At 46.1% G+C, this 14764-nt stretch overlaps 1 protein-coding gene across 4 annotated transcripts in view; it reads left to right on the top strand.

Moving 5' to 3' along the window:
• The window catches only part of NEK9 (NIMA related kinase 9), a 24958-nt gene continuing 10194 nt past the window's right edge, over nucleotides 1-14764 (top strand). The window contains exons 1-11 of one of the 4 annotated variants that reach the window (XM_040558853.1): nucleotides 1-291; nucleotides 524-553; nucleotides 1228-1405; nucleotides 4448-4503; nucleotides 5367-5437; nucleotides 7265-7370; nucleotides 10055-10186; nucleotides 11075-11185; nucleotides 11772-11836; nucleotides 12783-12833; nucleotides 13965-14157. In XM_040558853.1, coding sequence (XP_040414787.1) covers nucleotides 103-291; nucleotides 524-553; nucleotides 1228-1405; nucleotides 4448-4503; nucleotides 5367-5437; nucleotides 7265-7370; nucleotides 10055-10186; nucleotides 11075-11185; nucleotides 11772-11836; nucleotides 12783-12833; nucleotides 13965-14157 — 1182 coding nt within the window. In that variant the 5' untranslated portion in view covers nucleotides 1-102. The remainder of the gene's footprint in view (nucleotides 292-523; nucleotides 554-1227; nucleotides 1406-4447; nucleotides 4504-5366; nucleotides 5438-7264; nucleotides 7371-10054; nucleotides 10187-11074; nucleotides 11186-11771; nucleotides 11837-12782; nucleotides 12834-13964; nucleotides 14158-14764) is intronic. The other 3 variants (XM_040558855.1, XM_040558854.1, XM_040558856.1) reach the window with 3 other exon arrangements.

Here is a 14764-nt window from a genome sequence, read left to right on the forward strand (position 1 = left end):
CGGAGCGGTTCCGGGTCGGCGGCGGGAGCCAAGATGGAGCCCGCGGGGCGCGCGGGGCCGCGCTGAGGGAGCGGCCGGGCCGGGCCGAGCCGAGCCGGCGCCATGTCGCTGGGCGAGTACGAGCGGCACTGCGACTCCATCAGCTCCGACTTCGGCAGCGAGTCCTCGGGCCGGGCCGGCTCCCGCGGCGGCGGCGTCGTGCCGGGCGAGCAGGAGGAGCTGCACTACATCCCCATCCGCATCCTGGGCCGCGGCGCCTTCGGCGAGGCCACCCTGTACCGCCGTACCGAGGTAGGCCGGCGGCGGGCCCCTTCTGCCCCCTTCCTCCTCCGCCTCCTCCTCTTCCTCCTCCTCCTCCTGCTGCTCCTCTTCCTCCCCTGCCCCCGAGGAAGGCCCCGCGGGTGTGGGGGGGCGGCCCGGGGCTCCCTGCGCGCCCCCTGCTCAGCCCCGTAGGGTCTCGCAGGGAGACGCCGCGGCTGTGCAGACGCTAATAGATTGCTCGTTTCTCTGCGTTTTCTTCCAGTCACAGAGGACATGGGGGCACCTCATACAGGTAACTCTCGCGCGGAACCGTAATTTTAGCGTAAGCGGACGGAGCTGGCCGAAAAGCCGGTCCTCCCGCGGCTCCCAGGTCACGTCGTGCTGCCCGGCCCGGCCCTCGACATGCTTCAGAGCGCCTGGCACAGAAAAGCACCGGTCCTGGCTCCTGGGGAACTCTTGGGGTCTCTCTGGGGGAAGGCAGCCCCGAGGCCCCCTTAGGAATTCACTCCAAGTGTATCTAAAGGCATGGGTGGGCCCAGCAGGGGCAAGCCAAACTTAGTCTCGTTCCCTTACAGTTTTTTAGGAATACGTGGGTACTTGTATGGCTAGGGATCTCGTACAACGTCCTGTAAATAGAGGGTTGGAATGGTAGTATTTCCCTTTTATCGAACCACAGTATGTTTGGTCTTCACTGAAACAAAACAAACTTCGCATCCCTTCCCTGGAATACTTGTTCCCTTTTTCAGAAGGAGTGCCAGCCAGCTAGAAAAACGGCTTCAGGCCGCTACTCCTAGCGATAAGTAGAAAAACTCGGAGCTTATTGTTGTGAAGAATCTTTGTCTGAAACCTTTAAGAGGCAGGAAAGCCTGTTTGCCTTTCCTGAAATTTTAATTTCCTGCCATAAAGGCACATGTTGTTCTCTTCGGAGTAGTGTGTTTTTAATTAAAAGATGTTTTTGTGTTTCAGGATGACTCACTTGTAGTGTGGAAGGAGGTGGACCTGACCCGTCTGTCAGAAAAGGAGCGTCGTGATGCTTTGAATGAAATCGTTATCCTTGCTCTGTTGCAGCATGAGAACATCATTGCGTACTACAATCACTTCATGGATAACACCACGTTACTGATTGAGCTGGAGTACTGTAATGGTGAGATCCCTGCTCCCACTTACAAACAGGAGGCTGCTATGTTTCTGAGTTACCTCCTACAGAGCCTGCAGGGAGTATTGCTGGGGTATCCCTGGGGGAGTGGAGGAATGGAGGTGAATTCTGCTGCGTAGCTCTGGAAAAGAGATTGAGAATCCTTCTGATTGATTTGTGTCTCAGGTGCACAAGAAAAGCCCAGTAGGTAGCGTAGGCATTTCAGGCAGTAAATGGTTTCTTGCATGTTCTGAGTAGCTGGTGCAGTGAGGGTAGTGGGTTACTGCTGGCGTACACTTCTAACGTGCCTTCCTTCCCTCCTGTAGGAGGGCGGTGGGAAGAGACTGTGAGGATATTTGGGCCTCTCTGCCAGTACAGAGCGGGGCTGGTTTTCAGCAGTGTTGCTTAAGCAGACCCCTTCATTTGGCAATCATAAATCAAAGCTTGAAAATCTGTTGGCACACCACGATCAGGACTTTTTCCTGTCTTACGCTATCAGCTTCTATGCTTACTAATAAAATAATAAAAATCCAGTCCTTCTGGTAGTGGAGAAAACTTCCAGGTTTCATCCGAGAGCAGATCAGATGGCGTCGTTTGGAGTTTGCAGGGTAAACAGTCCCAGCTGGGAAGGTGGAAGGACTTGACGTGTGGGTCTGAGCTGCCCTTAGACAGCTGGAAGAAGAGGTAATATTCAGCCGATACCCCTGGAACAGGGAACCTACCCAGACCTGCAGCCTGCTTCCTACTGGGGCGCGTGGGACAGCGCACCTGGCCAGCTGTCCTGTGCGTGCTCGGGGTTACCCTAAGCCTCGGGTTGTCAGCAGAAGCTTTTTCTGATGGCAAAGACTGCAGACATGGTGTCATCACCTTACACGGACAGCTTCCACTGGGGGTGGGGAGGATGGCAGACCTGTCAAACGCCCTGGCTGACACATTGGCCAAAGCTGGTTTTGCCTCTCGAGTTCGCTGCGTTTTGTTATGCAGGGTGGACTCGAATGCAAGAGTAAGGATGCTTTAGCTCTTTGATTTAGGAGTACTCCGTGGGTTATTTCCCTGCCCCAAAATGACTGCACGCTTGGGGCCATTATAAATTCGCTGGAGGACATGGAGAGGGGGTGTGTGGTTCTGATGCCTGTACGTGTGTGTCAGTGTTTCTAAACTGCTTGCTTTACCTTGGGACAATAACCAGGAGATGAGTATATAGCCTGCATTACCTGAATATGTCCGAGCGGTACCGAAGCAGGGACATGAGAAGGAGGTTATATCATGTTTGCCAAGGGTTGCTCTTAATAGTTTTATCTGCCACAGTATGCATTGCTGTTTGTTACAATGCTCAAGCCCAAGATAATTTGTGATTCGTAAAGTAAGGCTGGACTAGTTGCACTTCTCAGAATCCAAAAATATAGCAGGGACAAAAAGTATAGCTAAATATCCAGAGTTTTTACTGTTTGATTAACACATTTTTTTTCTGGAGATTTGGGAAAGCCTTTCAGATCCAGGTAGATATTAGCCCCATTTTACAGGTGAGAAAGCTGAATTACTGACCTCCGTACAGTTCTGTCTGTATATAGTGGTGCCAGAAGACTCAGATTGATCGTGGAAATAACATAATTGAATACATCTGAACTAGATTTGGGAAGAAGTATTCTATAAAACATCTGTTGAAGAGAGAACAGTCTCAAAATTTAGATGTGATTAGATGAAACAAAAAAAGAAAGTAATTTGGTTTTCTTTCAGTATGTGTGCATAGAGGTATTGATTATCTGAGTCAAGAGCTAATTCGTCTCCTTGTGTAGGTTTTTGGTGATGTAGTACTTGCTGTGCTACACTTTGGCTCAGAAAAGCAGAAAAAAGATGGAAAAAAAATCAGATGAGGAACAGAAGTTGCTAAAAAAACTGTAGTCTGAATCACAAGGAAAGAGGTTCATGAGACGAGGCAGCAGCAAATACTTCGGTTAAATTGTGAATGTGAAGAGGCATTCATAGATCATTTACAAGCGTGAACATAAGGCTGGAAAAAAAGCATGTTGGAAGATTATAGCAAGGCAGAACGAGAAGAAATTATGCAAAGTGAATCTTAACCAGAATATCAGAAAAATCTTCTTAATGTGGAAGTGCTGAAAGTCCCTCAAGGAGGCAGAGGAGCCATTGCCACCCTTTCTGGACTTCTACGACTTGACAGACCGGTGGAAGATACGCAGCAGGAAGCTGCTTTGTATTGTCCCCGTGGGAACGGGCAAGGGCCTGGTGTCCTGTTACTGGTAGGATGTAATATACAGTAATGGGGAAATGGAATAGCAACAGGATATGACCAGAGATTTGGGATTTACTGGTAAGATGCTAATCTGGCAGGGAGTCTCACTGCCTACAGCACTCTGCATCATTTCTTGTAGCTCTCCTTGATTTTTCAGTCTTCTGTCTTGAAGCTGTGAGGTGCCCCGAGGAAGCTGTGTTTGCTGGCTTCAGGCTTCTGTGGCTCGCGCTGCTGTTGTCAACACTTTGTGACTTCTTCATCGGTCTATTTGGCAGCGCAGATGGAGAGGCAGGTCAGAGCTGGGCAGTACGTGGGGAAAGGCAATAATTTGTGTTTTCAGAGACTTCTGTGACTTATAGTTGTGTTGTTTTGGTGCTTCTTTTTAATATACTATCTTTTTTTTTTTTCTTTTTCCTGCTGAGCAGGACAAAGTCTCGCGTGATTTGATGTACAGGTTCTAGAGGTCTGCATATCCCAAGAAGCGCTGACAGGTTGGAAAAAAACCATAGGGACTGCTAGCCTACCTTACTGGTTCACTTTTCAGAGTATTGAGTGGTGGTGTTAGAAGAAGAATCATCTCTGCTTAAGCTTAGGTATGCTAGTGAAGTTCTTAGGTGGAAGAAGAACTTAATTTTGTGAGTGCCTGACCAGCTGAAGTGCAGAGTAAGCAGGGAGAGCTGTGGTGATTCATCGGATCTCTTGTGGGATTTGAGCATTTCCAGCAGTAGCTAGCGGAGTAACTGCTGCCATTAACTAAGATGGTCCTTTCTGTCTTTCTCACTCACTTATAATTACAGGAGGGAACCTCTACGATAAGATTCTGCGGCAGAAAGACAAGTTATTTGAAGAAGAGGTAATTTGGACTGGCTTGAGGGAGCGGTGGGGCTGGCTTAATGTTCTGGGCATCTGGCTGGTTATATGAGTGTGCTACTTTTTTTTCCCTCCTATATTGCTCTTAGAAATTTTCTGTATAAATCTGGGGACTGCCATACTTCCTCTCCTGTTAAGTATTGCAGACATTTATGGACGATCAGAAACTTTTTTATTTTCATTTTTGGCCGTCTCTAGACGGCATAAATTTCCAAGGGAGGAAAAATTAAATAGCTCAACTGACTTTGGTCACCTTATCATCTTGGCTAAAATTTCACTTTCAAACCGTTATTCATGGTTGGCACTGTTTGTCTCTTGACCATTTTCTATTTTTCAGAGTTGTTACTTTGAACCTGTCTCACCATGGTTTGTTTTTTTTTTTTGTCCTATTTCTTTTGTTTCTTTTTTCTATACATATTTTCTGCTGTCTGCTTCCACCTCATGATGGAGATGGTTGATGATTACACTTATTTATCTTATATAAAGCATTTTAAGGCCTTCAGGCTCATGGTGAATATTGAATGGTCACAGTTCAAATTCCAGAGACCCCAGCTGTAGATCTTTCCCATGTGATCAGTAGCAATCATTTTTTTTTTTTTTTGATTGAACTCAGTGATGTTTATAAGGTCAGGCACTATGAATGACACTAGACCAAGCCACATTTTAGAATATCTTTCCAGAAATTTCCTTAACAGGAAATTCTCAAGGGAATGACACATTTTCGTATTCCTTAAAGAGAATCTAAATGGTATGGTCAGGTCTTCTTGCTGTGCCTCTCTGTGTCAGGGATGTTGGGATATTTTGTTTGTTTGTTTTTGAGCCTCCCTGTTATTCTTACTTTTGCAGATGGTGCTTTGGTATCTCTTTCAAATTGCCTCAGCTGTGAGCTGCATTCACCGAGCAGGAATTCTTCACAGGTAAGTGCAGCATGGAGTAAAGCTGAGGTAATGATCTCATCTCGCCATTCCTGGATGTAAGTTACTCCTTTGAGTAACCTTTGCTTCTGTATTTAAAGGAAACACAGTTTCTCTGTTCAGAGCATAGCTGGACTGTTTAGATGCTAAATATCACTTCTGTAAAGACTTTTTTATTGGGGTAGAAACAGTAATGTAATAAACATGGAAGAAGTCTTTTATTTGAAAATGGAATGCTTGTCTTTGCACTTTTGTGAACGAGGAGTTAATCCATATGGGAAAGGATTAATTTGGCCATTTATTGCCACAGCACATAAACGATGTTTGCTAAAGTGGGTAGGAAGAACAGTTACTGCTGGCCAAGGGCACTTCCCACATGCTCCACAAGTAATAGCTTCAGACTGCCGCGTACATCCTTATGTAGTTCCTGGAGGGTGAGGAGGGTGAAGACTCCGCATTGATGCTTTGCTAGAAGATCACGCGGGTGAAGGTTTGTCCCAAATTTGGCTAAATCCCGTGTGTTTGGCCTATTATTTAAGGAAGTAATGATAGCTCGTTAGCAGGTAGTGGTAATTTAGACACTGACTCTGAGATTTTGATGAGGAGCTAGTTAGCTTTTCCTGTTTGCAAGGGGTAAATTTCATTGCTTATGGGTGCTCCACGAGTGCCCAGTGCATGGGCAGAGTGAGGAAGCTGTGGGGGTCTGGGAGTACCGCACACAGACAGCCCTTTCCAGCAAGGCTGGGTTGCGTGCTGCACAACGTCTTCCTGTGACCACGTGAGGACATGTTCTTTGAGACAGCATCCTTGCTGCTGCCATTCTCAATCTCGTAATTAGCAAGTCTCGATAACGAAGAGTTGGTACCTTACACTCCACAAAGCAGTGCCTATGCTTTTGGCCTAAAGCGGATGTCGTGTCTGTCCTGCTTTGCTGTAATTTCCTGCTTATCACCTCTGGTGCCCGTCTTCACAGCAGGGTTCGTGGTCTAGGAACATGCGTGGCCCCAAATCCTTCCATAACAATGAATTGAACGGTTATTTAAATGTTTGCAGTGATTTCCTTCTGCTGCAGACATTGTCAGAGTGACCCAGGACTTTGCGATGCCCCAAGTGGATGAATGCAAAGTGCTGCTTTACTTGGTGTTGTCCTGATCTGCACTGGGAAGTTGTTGATGGTACGTTAGGAAAAGGGGGTGTTGAGAAGCATCGGCCATGGGAAGCATATCGTGCTGTGGGGGCTTCCTCTCTGTATTGATCTGTGAATCTACGTATAAGCTATTCCCTCTAGAACAAAATGTTTTCAAAGAGTTTTGGTGTTCCACATTTTTGTGGCCATCAGACTTGATCTTTGGGGTATAGTACATCATGCTGAAATTATAGAGCTGTTCCTGAGGTGAAAGGTAGAGGGATGTTGTGCTTAAGATCTAGAGTGACATCTGTTTCGCACCTCGTGTGTGTGTTTTTATTTGCGTGCATACGTACATACGTGTTTTTAAGTGAGCTCAGAGACACCTGGCTTGGGTCCTTTTATTAAAGCAGGGAGGAAAATAAGACTTGTTCAGTGGTCTTCAACTGAGAAGAGACTGAGAGGAGGAAAAGAACCGTCTTTGCTCATGGTTTTTATGTAGGTGTCTGAAAGCCTGAACCTTTTAGACTGTGTTGTGTTTTGTGGGTAACTCCAGTTACTGTCCCAGTACCTGGGGTCAGATTGCTGCTGGTGTGAGAGCCTGCTGTTAGAGCAGGAGTTACCTCATGGGGAGGGGGAGCGTGTGGAAAACTATGAAATCTGGAAGTATATTTGAACATCTGCATTTTTCTGTCTCCTTTCAGAGATATAAAGACATTAAATATCTTCCTAACCAAGGCAAACCTGATTAAACTGGGAGACTATGGGTTGGCAAAGAAGCTGAACTCTGAGTACTCCATGGCTGAGACCGTGAGTATCTGCTGCCTTCCGTGCAGAACCCAGCAGGTTTTGTTGTTTTCCCTTTCATCTCTGCATGCCTTGCAGAAGCCCAGGAATGCTGAACTTTCTTGCTGCTTGTATTCTGTTTTTCCTTCTCCTCTCTACCTAACTTATCTCACTGACATGGGCAGATTTGCTGATGTGTTGCAGCCTACAGTTATCCTTGCTCCCAGGTTATCTTTTGGAGGTCTACCTGTCTCCAAAGCAACAGCAGACTAAAGATAAGTGACACTGTGGGCATGGAATTGTACCAGAGCCAGCATAACTATGTTAGAGAGCACTCTTCTTTCCCTGGTACCTAGTACGGGAGTTCCAAAGGTGAATTTTCATAAGATGAAGGTGGTGGTATCAGAGGGCACACAGACAGCAGCATAGTCACATCAGTAAACTCTCCCTCAGCGCTCGTTAAGCCCGTCTTAGCAAGTTAAGTTAACCTGGTCATTCTGCTGTGCTAACGGGGATTTTTGCCTCAGCTGGGTCTGAGATTGCTTGGCTGTGTTTGCCCGAGATTGCACCGTGCCTCCTATCTCTCTAATATTTAGACTCTGAACTGAATTACAAAGAAGCAAGATAGGCAGGTGTGCTTCTTATGGTAACAAGATAGTTAGTATAGTTTATTAGTAATGCTCTTGGGGGGGGGGGGGGGGGGGGGGGGGGGGGGAAGGGAGACAAAGCTTGCACAGGAGATTAATTCTACCAGAAGGCTGTCAAGTTTGGCTTAGTTCCAGACCCTTCCAGAAAGCAGTTTCACAGCCAGAGTTATGAAACAGGGTAAGCTGTATTGCAGGCACCTGAAAGGCTCAGCTTAGATTTCTCAGCTCCATTAATTTCTGTGGTTGAGCACTGGGCTTGGAAAGGAAGGCATTGTCTGGAATTCCTATCTGCTAAAGGCTTTTATTACATTTTAGGATGCAAGCCAGGTTGCATTTCCCTTTACCAGGCCTTATAATTGGACTTAACGCAAGCTGTCGGTGTTCTGTTAGGATGTGCAGTTAAACACTTGCCAACTTCCTTCCAGAATGTGAACGTTATTGTGCAGTCGGACAGTAAATGGGAACTCAGGGCTACTGCATAAAGCACTTCCTAAGCTGGGCTATAGCAAAACCATTTGTTGCATCACATTTTTCATGGCTTTCTGGCTCTCAGAGGAACTGTCATCTGTGCTATAAATTTCCTGGTGTTTTTTTTTTGCCTGTGTTATGTATGTTTATCTACGCCTATGAGCTTTTTTTCCCCCTCCTTCTTCACTAATGAAAGATTTTGAAGTAAATACTTTCAACCATCTTTCTGTTTATGTTGTTGGTGCTGTAGGTTGGCTCTTCAATTTGTGATGTAATGACCAATGGAGTCGGGAAGTTATATGTTGCAAAATGAGTGCAAACCAGTTATTGTTACTGGTTTTCGTTACAAAGTTTGTAATTGTAACGGTCTAAGTATGATTTTATAAAATTTTTATATCTTTATGATTTTGTGAAACGCATACATGTTGCTTACTAACTGAGCATTTTTAACTTATCCCCCCTTTCTCCCAGTTACCAGGAAAGATACAGAAAAATGTCTTGCACGTTTTTTAAGCACAGGACAGTGTAGGTGCAGTGTCCTAGTTCTCCCTATGATATTCCGGCTGGCTGGGTTTCTAACCCTTCCTGTGGTTAGGACTCGTGCAGCTCTGTACCTGTCACGCTGCGTAAAAGGAAATGGAAGGTAGGCGACAGATTCGGAATGTGCCCGTTAGGTGTCAGGTGTACTATTAGAGTCTAATGAAAGCCACAGCCTTCGTAATCCTTGGAGCTTTGCTCAGAGAGTTGAAGAGGGCAACTATAAATATTTCCTCCTCTCTTAAATTCTGTCTTTTTCACTTTATTTCACTGACTGCTTGCTTGCTAGGAAATGAGCTCCATTCGTGACAGCTTCATTCTTACCCCTTTTGTCACGCTCTTTCTGTATCTCCTCATTGTGACTTTGAGCTCTGCCACTATTTCTGTTGTAGCTGGAAGGGCTTCTCTGTTCTCTAAGTGTTGGGTTTTTGGATTTGGGGCATTTTTGGATTTACTTAAACCAATTGTTCCGGAAAGCCCACTTCTGAAGTGGAAGTCTTTCAGGTGGGACCCAAGCCAGCTTTCTAGATACTGACCCCAAAATAACTTTGGTCAAAGACAGTGGTCTTTATCCCTGCAGTGCCTTATGATCAGAGAGGCTCCATAGGCATGGGCTGGCGTCTCTGCAAGATCCCTTTTCATCAACCTCTTGTCGGGGTTTCTGTGTATCCGGTCAGTACAGGAATCCCTGTTTGCCTTTAAATACCTCTAATTGCCTCTATATGTAAGAGAGGGACAAGTCCTTGCCGTGTTGTCGTGCCTGCTGCTCCACTGAGAAGTATGTGCCACATCAGAATCTGAGCACGAGTGTCTAGGAGCTTCTAAGAAACGCAGGCCCAGGGTTGTGGATGAGAAGGGAAGAAACGTGCTTGTTCCCATCCCTCCAGCACGTGTTGGTGGGGTGAGTCACCTGTGTCACTAGTGCTGCGTGTCAGGGCTGTGCTGAGCCCTGACGCTCGTGGGCCTGTGTGATCAGGATGGATGCAGAGCTTCAGAATTGAAAAATGCTGGATTGTTTATGATTTTCAAATGTTCTTTTTTTTTTTTTTTTCCTAGCTGGTGGGAACTCCTTACTACATGTCCCCAGAACTCTGCCAGGGTGTGAAATACAACTTCAAATCAGATATCTGGGCTGTGGGCTGTGTCATCTTTGAGCTTCTTACTTTGAAGAGGACCTTTGATGCTACTGTAAGTCTGCAAACCAGGATGGACTGAATAACCTTGTTTTTATCACCCTGTGTTATACACTTGCGTTTTTTTTCGTTGTTGTTTAAATCTGCTGATTAAGAAAACAGTGGCTTGGGATTGCCAACAACAGCCAGAGATTGTCTGCAAGATTTCCCCTACCCTGCACTCCAGGTGCCTCTGTGGCCTCTGCCACAGCCCCACCTTGTCTGCAGCTCTGGGTTTACCAGATGCAGAATGTAAACTGTGCTAATTTGTATCCTGGTTGTGAGTGAAACATCCGTTTCTCCACACGGGGGAAGGTTGTGATTGTGTAGGGCTGGCTGTTTGTTTGTTTTTCCGAAGCATTACTAGCTATGAATTTTCTGTGCAACATTCTGTGGGGAAAACTTCCTGCCTTCAAGTTTCATAGGATTTAGTCCTGTTTCCCTTTCGCGAAGTTCGGGTGCAAGAGAAGAGTGGTCAGGCTGGCAGGGAAACGGTAAAAGGGAGCGTTGCTGGCTGGAATATGTGATTTGCCTGGCATGAGGTGGGAAAAGCTGCAGGCTGACATAGTGTATGATTCTGTAGCTCTTAGTCATGGGAAAATACGTCATTTTCTGACTTCCTCTCATCACGGCTACCGAGTGAGCAGTGACTGTGCTGCTGTGTGGTGTTTTAATGGCAATATGCTGTGTAGGAGCTTGCGTGCAGAGGGGGATCTGTCCTCCTTCCACTGTCAGGGGATTTGGTGAAAAAGTGGATGTTGCCACCAAGTCCTAGCTATCAGGGGTACCATTCCTGCAGGAATTATCAGGATTCTGGAGAACCTCCTAGGCGGGGAGGAAGAGGGATGTGTTCTGATCAGAGAACTGATGGTTTCTGGTTTTGTTTGTTTGGTTTTTTGCCTAGAATCCCCTGAACCTTTGTGTGAAGATTGTACAGGGGAATCGCGCCATGGAGGTTGATTCCACTGTCTATTCTCGGGAGCTAATCCAGATGGTGCATTCCTGCCTTGATCAGGTTGGTGAAATACTTCTTAATTTTCAGAAACCGCTGCCCAGCTTCCTAAGCCACGCGGTTCAGGGGTGAAGGGGAATGATGTGCCTGTTGCAGCATGAGGGCTGTTGATACAGGGCGATTTCTATGAGGCCTGAGGCATCGCTAAGGTTGGGCTTCCTCCGGTTGTATAAGAGCATCATCTCAAGCTGCCTTTCAGTCCTGCAGGCTCTGGAGGGATGCTGGTTTTGCTCTGATTACAATTATCGTACAGGCTGGCAGAAGCAATTATTTTCTCACGCAGTGTTGTGGAGATGAGAGCATCATCTCAGCACAGCCGCTTAAGGTTCTGGCTTTTTGACCGTAACTCTGGGTTTCTGTAGAAATGTAATTTTTTGGAAGCAAACATAGTATTGATACTTTCAGAGTGGGGAAGTCTGTACTGCACATCCCTGGCATTTATCCCTGTTCGTTCCGAATATCTGATCAGTTCCTTTCCCTTCTGAAAGGAGCCAGGGAAGAAGGTCCGTGCAACCTCGGACCAAGGTTCAATCATCACGGTAGGTGATGGGCGTTCCCTAGAGAATGACTTGTTGCTCACCTCTTTCAGGATCCAGAGAAAAGACCTACTGCAGATGAACTGCTGGAACAGCCCATCCTCAGCAAACGGAGGAGGTAACGGGATGGATGGTGTTGCCTGAAACCTGGACAAGCCGGGTGGCAGAAGGGGGTTGTGCAGACTAGCAGCGTTTACAATTTTGAAGCAAAGTCCTTAAGTTAATTTGGCCTGATGCGAGGCAGTTGTCGAAGTACATTTCATCTTCTTTAGGAGAAAAGTGCATTTTTGCTGTCTTGTTTCCTCATCAATCCTTGTCTTGTTGGTACATGAGAGGTCTCTGCACCCTTTGTCTCAGAAGCTGTTGTACTGAGAACCTTGAGACCCTTTCTGACAGTCCTTTGAGGAATGCTGGTTCTTGCTCTTCAAGCCTCTGACTGGAGTGCTAGACTTAGATCCTCACGTGGTCATTGAAAAAGGCCTTTCATAATATATGTCTTGTACAGTGTAGACACTTGCACTTTTTTTTCCCGTGCCTCCTTTTTCCTGAGGGAGTTGCATTGAAAGTGGTCCATTTGAGCTTAGTTTGACAACCAGCCTGCACGGACTGTCTGTTTATGAATGGTGGAACAGAATTATGGACTGTTTGAATCCCACTTTGGTTGCCTGGAGGGCAGTAGGCTTAGTCCTTTATGCTGAGATTGCTACTTGGTGGTCAACAGAGTTTGAGTTTTGTCTTGCTGCACGCACTATATAAACATAAATCCCAAATCCTGATAATATGTAGTCTTTTAAGATCGTTCTAGTGCAATATAAGTATTGGTTGATCAAGTTCTAGTAATTACCTAGTTTGTCCTCTGCACTCCTGGAAGTTTGTTAGCTTTATGGCACATTACTTCTGCCCTACTTCGTGTATTGCTAGGAGGTGGCAATAAGCTGCTGCGTTTCCTCCAAGAGGGAGCAGCATTTTATAGGAAAGGAAAGCAGACTGTGTATGCTGCTCGTCAGTAAATTGCTTTGGGAGATGCGTTGCTGTTTCCTAAAATGTTTTTTGTCCTTTGGCAGGGAGATGGAAGAGAAAGTCACACTGCTTAATGGGCCAAATAAGCGACCGAGGTAATTATTTGGGCATATGTTTGAAAGGAAGTCGGGATAGAACAGCTCCCCAGAGAGGAACTTTGCCGAGAGTGTTAGTCTGTGGCAACCTTAATGGGATGGTGTTGTTTAGAAGATCCCTAAATGCTAGGAATTTGACAAATTTGTTACGTGGTTGTTGTCCCACATTTTACTCTGCCTTTTGTATCTTGCCTCTATGTATGGCTGGCTCCTTACCTCAGCAGGTCCCGCACAGCTGTAATCCGCCCTACTGCGGATGTAGTCGTCACAGCCCACGTATGTGAGGCTGTAACGTAAATCCCTCCTTTCAGGCAGATTTCCTTGAGCAGGAGAAATATAACTGTCTGAATGTTGACTATGAAATGAACATGAATATCTTTCATAAAACTGGATGTGTGCAGAGGTTCTATCCAGTCCCCAACAAGACTGTAAGCGGGGTTGCTCCATGAAGCAGATAGTTTCTGTGACATGTAAAGCTGCATACATGTGACACATATCTCTTGAATTATCAGATAGTACTTCCAAGTTTATCAGGAAAAAAAGGTCAAATTCTACCCGAGCACTTTAGGTGAGGTTGTTCCAGCTTACGGGTTGCTCACAAACTGTTTACTTTGATTACAACTTCTTGATTACAACTACTTGATTACAAGTAGTAATCAACTACTACTACTACATCAACTGTCTGCATTGAAGAGTTAAATTTTTCCCTCAGATGGAAAGCCTGTAATTTAGAGGAGATAGAGGGAATTTATCAGCTTTTGGATGTTTCTGGTTTTTGAGCAAAATTTCGTGACTATTTTTTTCAGAATTGAGAACAACTCCATGGCCACTCACTGAAAGCCCGGGTGTTTGCTTTTTTTTATGACCTCAGTTGGATTGTAGGTTTCCTTTAACGCTCACTGGAGCCTGTTTTCTCTTCTGCTCTGAGACGTATCTGATTCTGAGCCTGTCTATAGCAATTGAGGCACCAGAACAAAGAGAGCATTTTGTGGAAATACAAACCATGAATGGTTGCAAAGGGCTGCAGCCTGGGCTTTTAGAAACTGGGAGAGAGCAGTAGGAAACTGTGTAATGACAGTGATCTCAAAATCACTAAAAGCGTGTGTGTTTTGTGGGGGGCTCCTTGTGCAGGTCGAGTACCATGAACGAGGCTCCCATTGCAGTGGTGACTTCGCGCACTAGTGAGGTGTATGTTTGGGGGGGCGGGAAGTCCACCCCCCAGAAGCTGGATGCCATCAAAAGTGGCTGCAGCGCACGCCAGGTGTGTGCTGGTAACACGCATTTTGCTGTGGTGACAGTGGAGAAGGAGCTCTACACCTGGGTGGTAAGTGAGAGGAACTGCAGGAAGGGGGTAACGGGGGGGGAGAGTCCTGATCCACCGCTCACCACTCACGTTAGAATCAGATGGAAGCGCAGCATGGAAAAGGAGAAATTTGATGGCAGTGGGCACTGCTGGAGGCCATCTGCTTCGACACTGACCCAAGTCTTGGTCTCCCAAGACAAATGTGGTTTTGGGTGAAGTTTTCCATCATGCCGGGAGGTGTATTGGAGATTGTGCACTTGAGGATTGTCGGTGGTGGGCCTGTAGGCCCAGACACAGAGCTAAACATCTCTTCTTCACCTTCCTGACTACTAGAAATGCAACGGAGGATATGTATCTGTTGATTTGTATATTTTTGAGGAACGTTTTTCAAGACCAGGAGGGTTGGGATGGGTGGCTTCACTGTAATAGAGATGTCACCTGCGAAGCAACTTGTTGATGAAACCAGAGCTGTCTTGTACTAAACAACTCTGCTTTTTATTATGAGCGGAAATTCTGCAGTAGCTTAAAGTGAACAAAGTGGTGGCATCTAATGCATTTAAAACAACTGAGCTCAGTCTTGGACTGAGATGGTCAATGACGTGGAGGTACTCTGCATCTCCAGGTTTAC

Source organism: Cygnus olor, chromosome 5 (assembly GCF_009769625.2).
Source record: "Cygnus olor isolate bCygOlo1 chromosome 5, bCygOlo1.pri.v2, whole genome shotgun sequence".
Lineage (NCBI taxonomy): Eukaryota > Metazoa > Chordata > Aves > Anseriformes > Anatidae > Cygnus > Cygnus olor.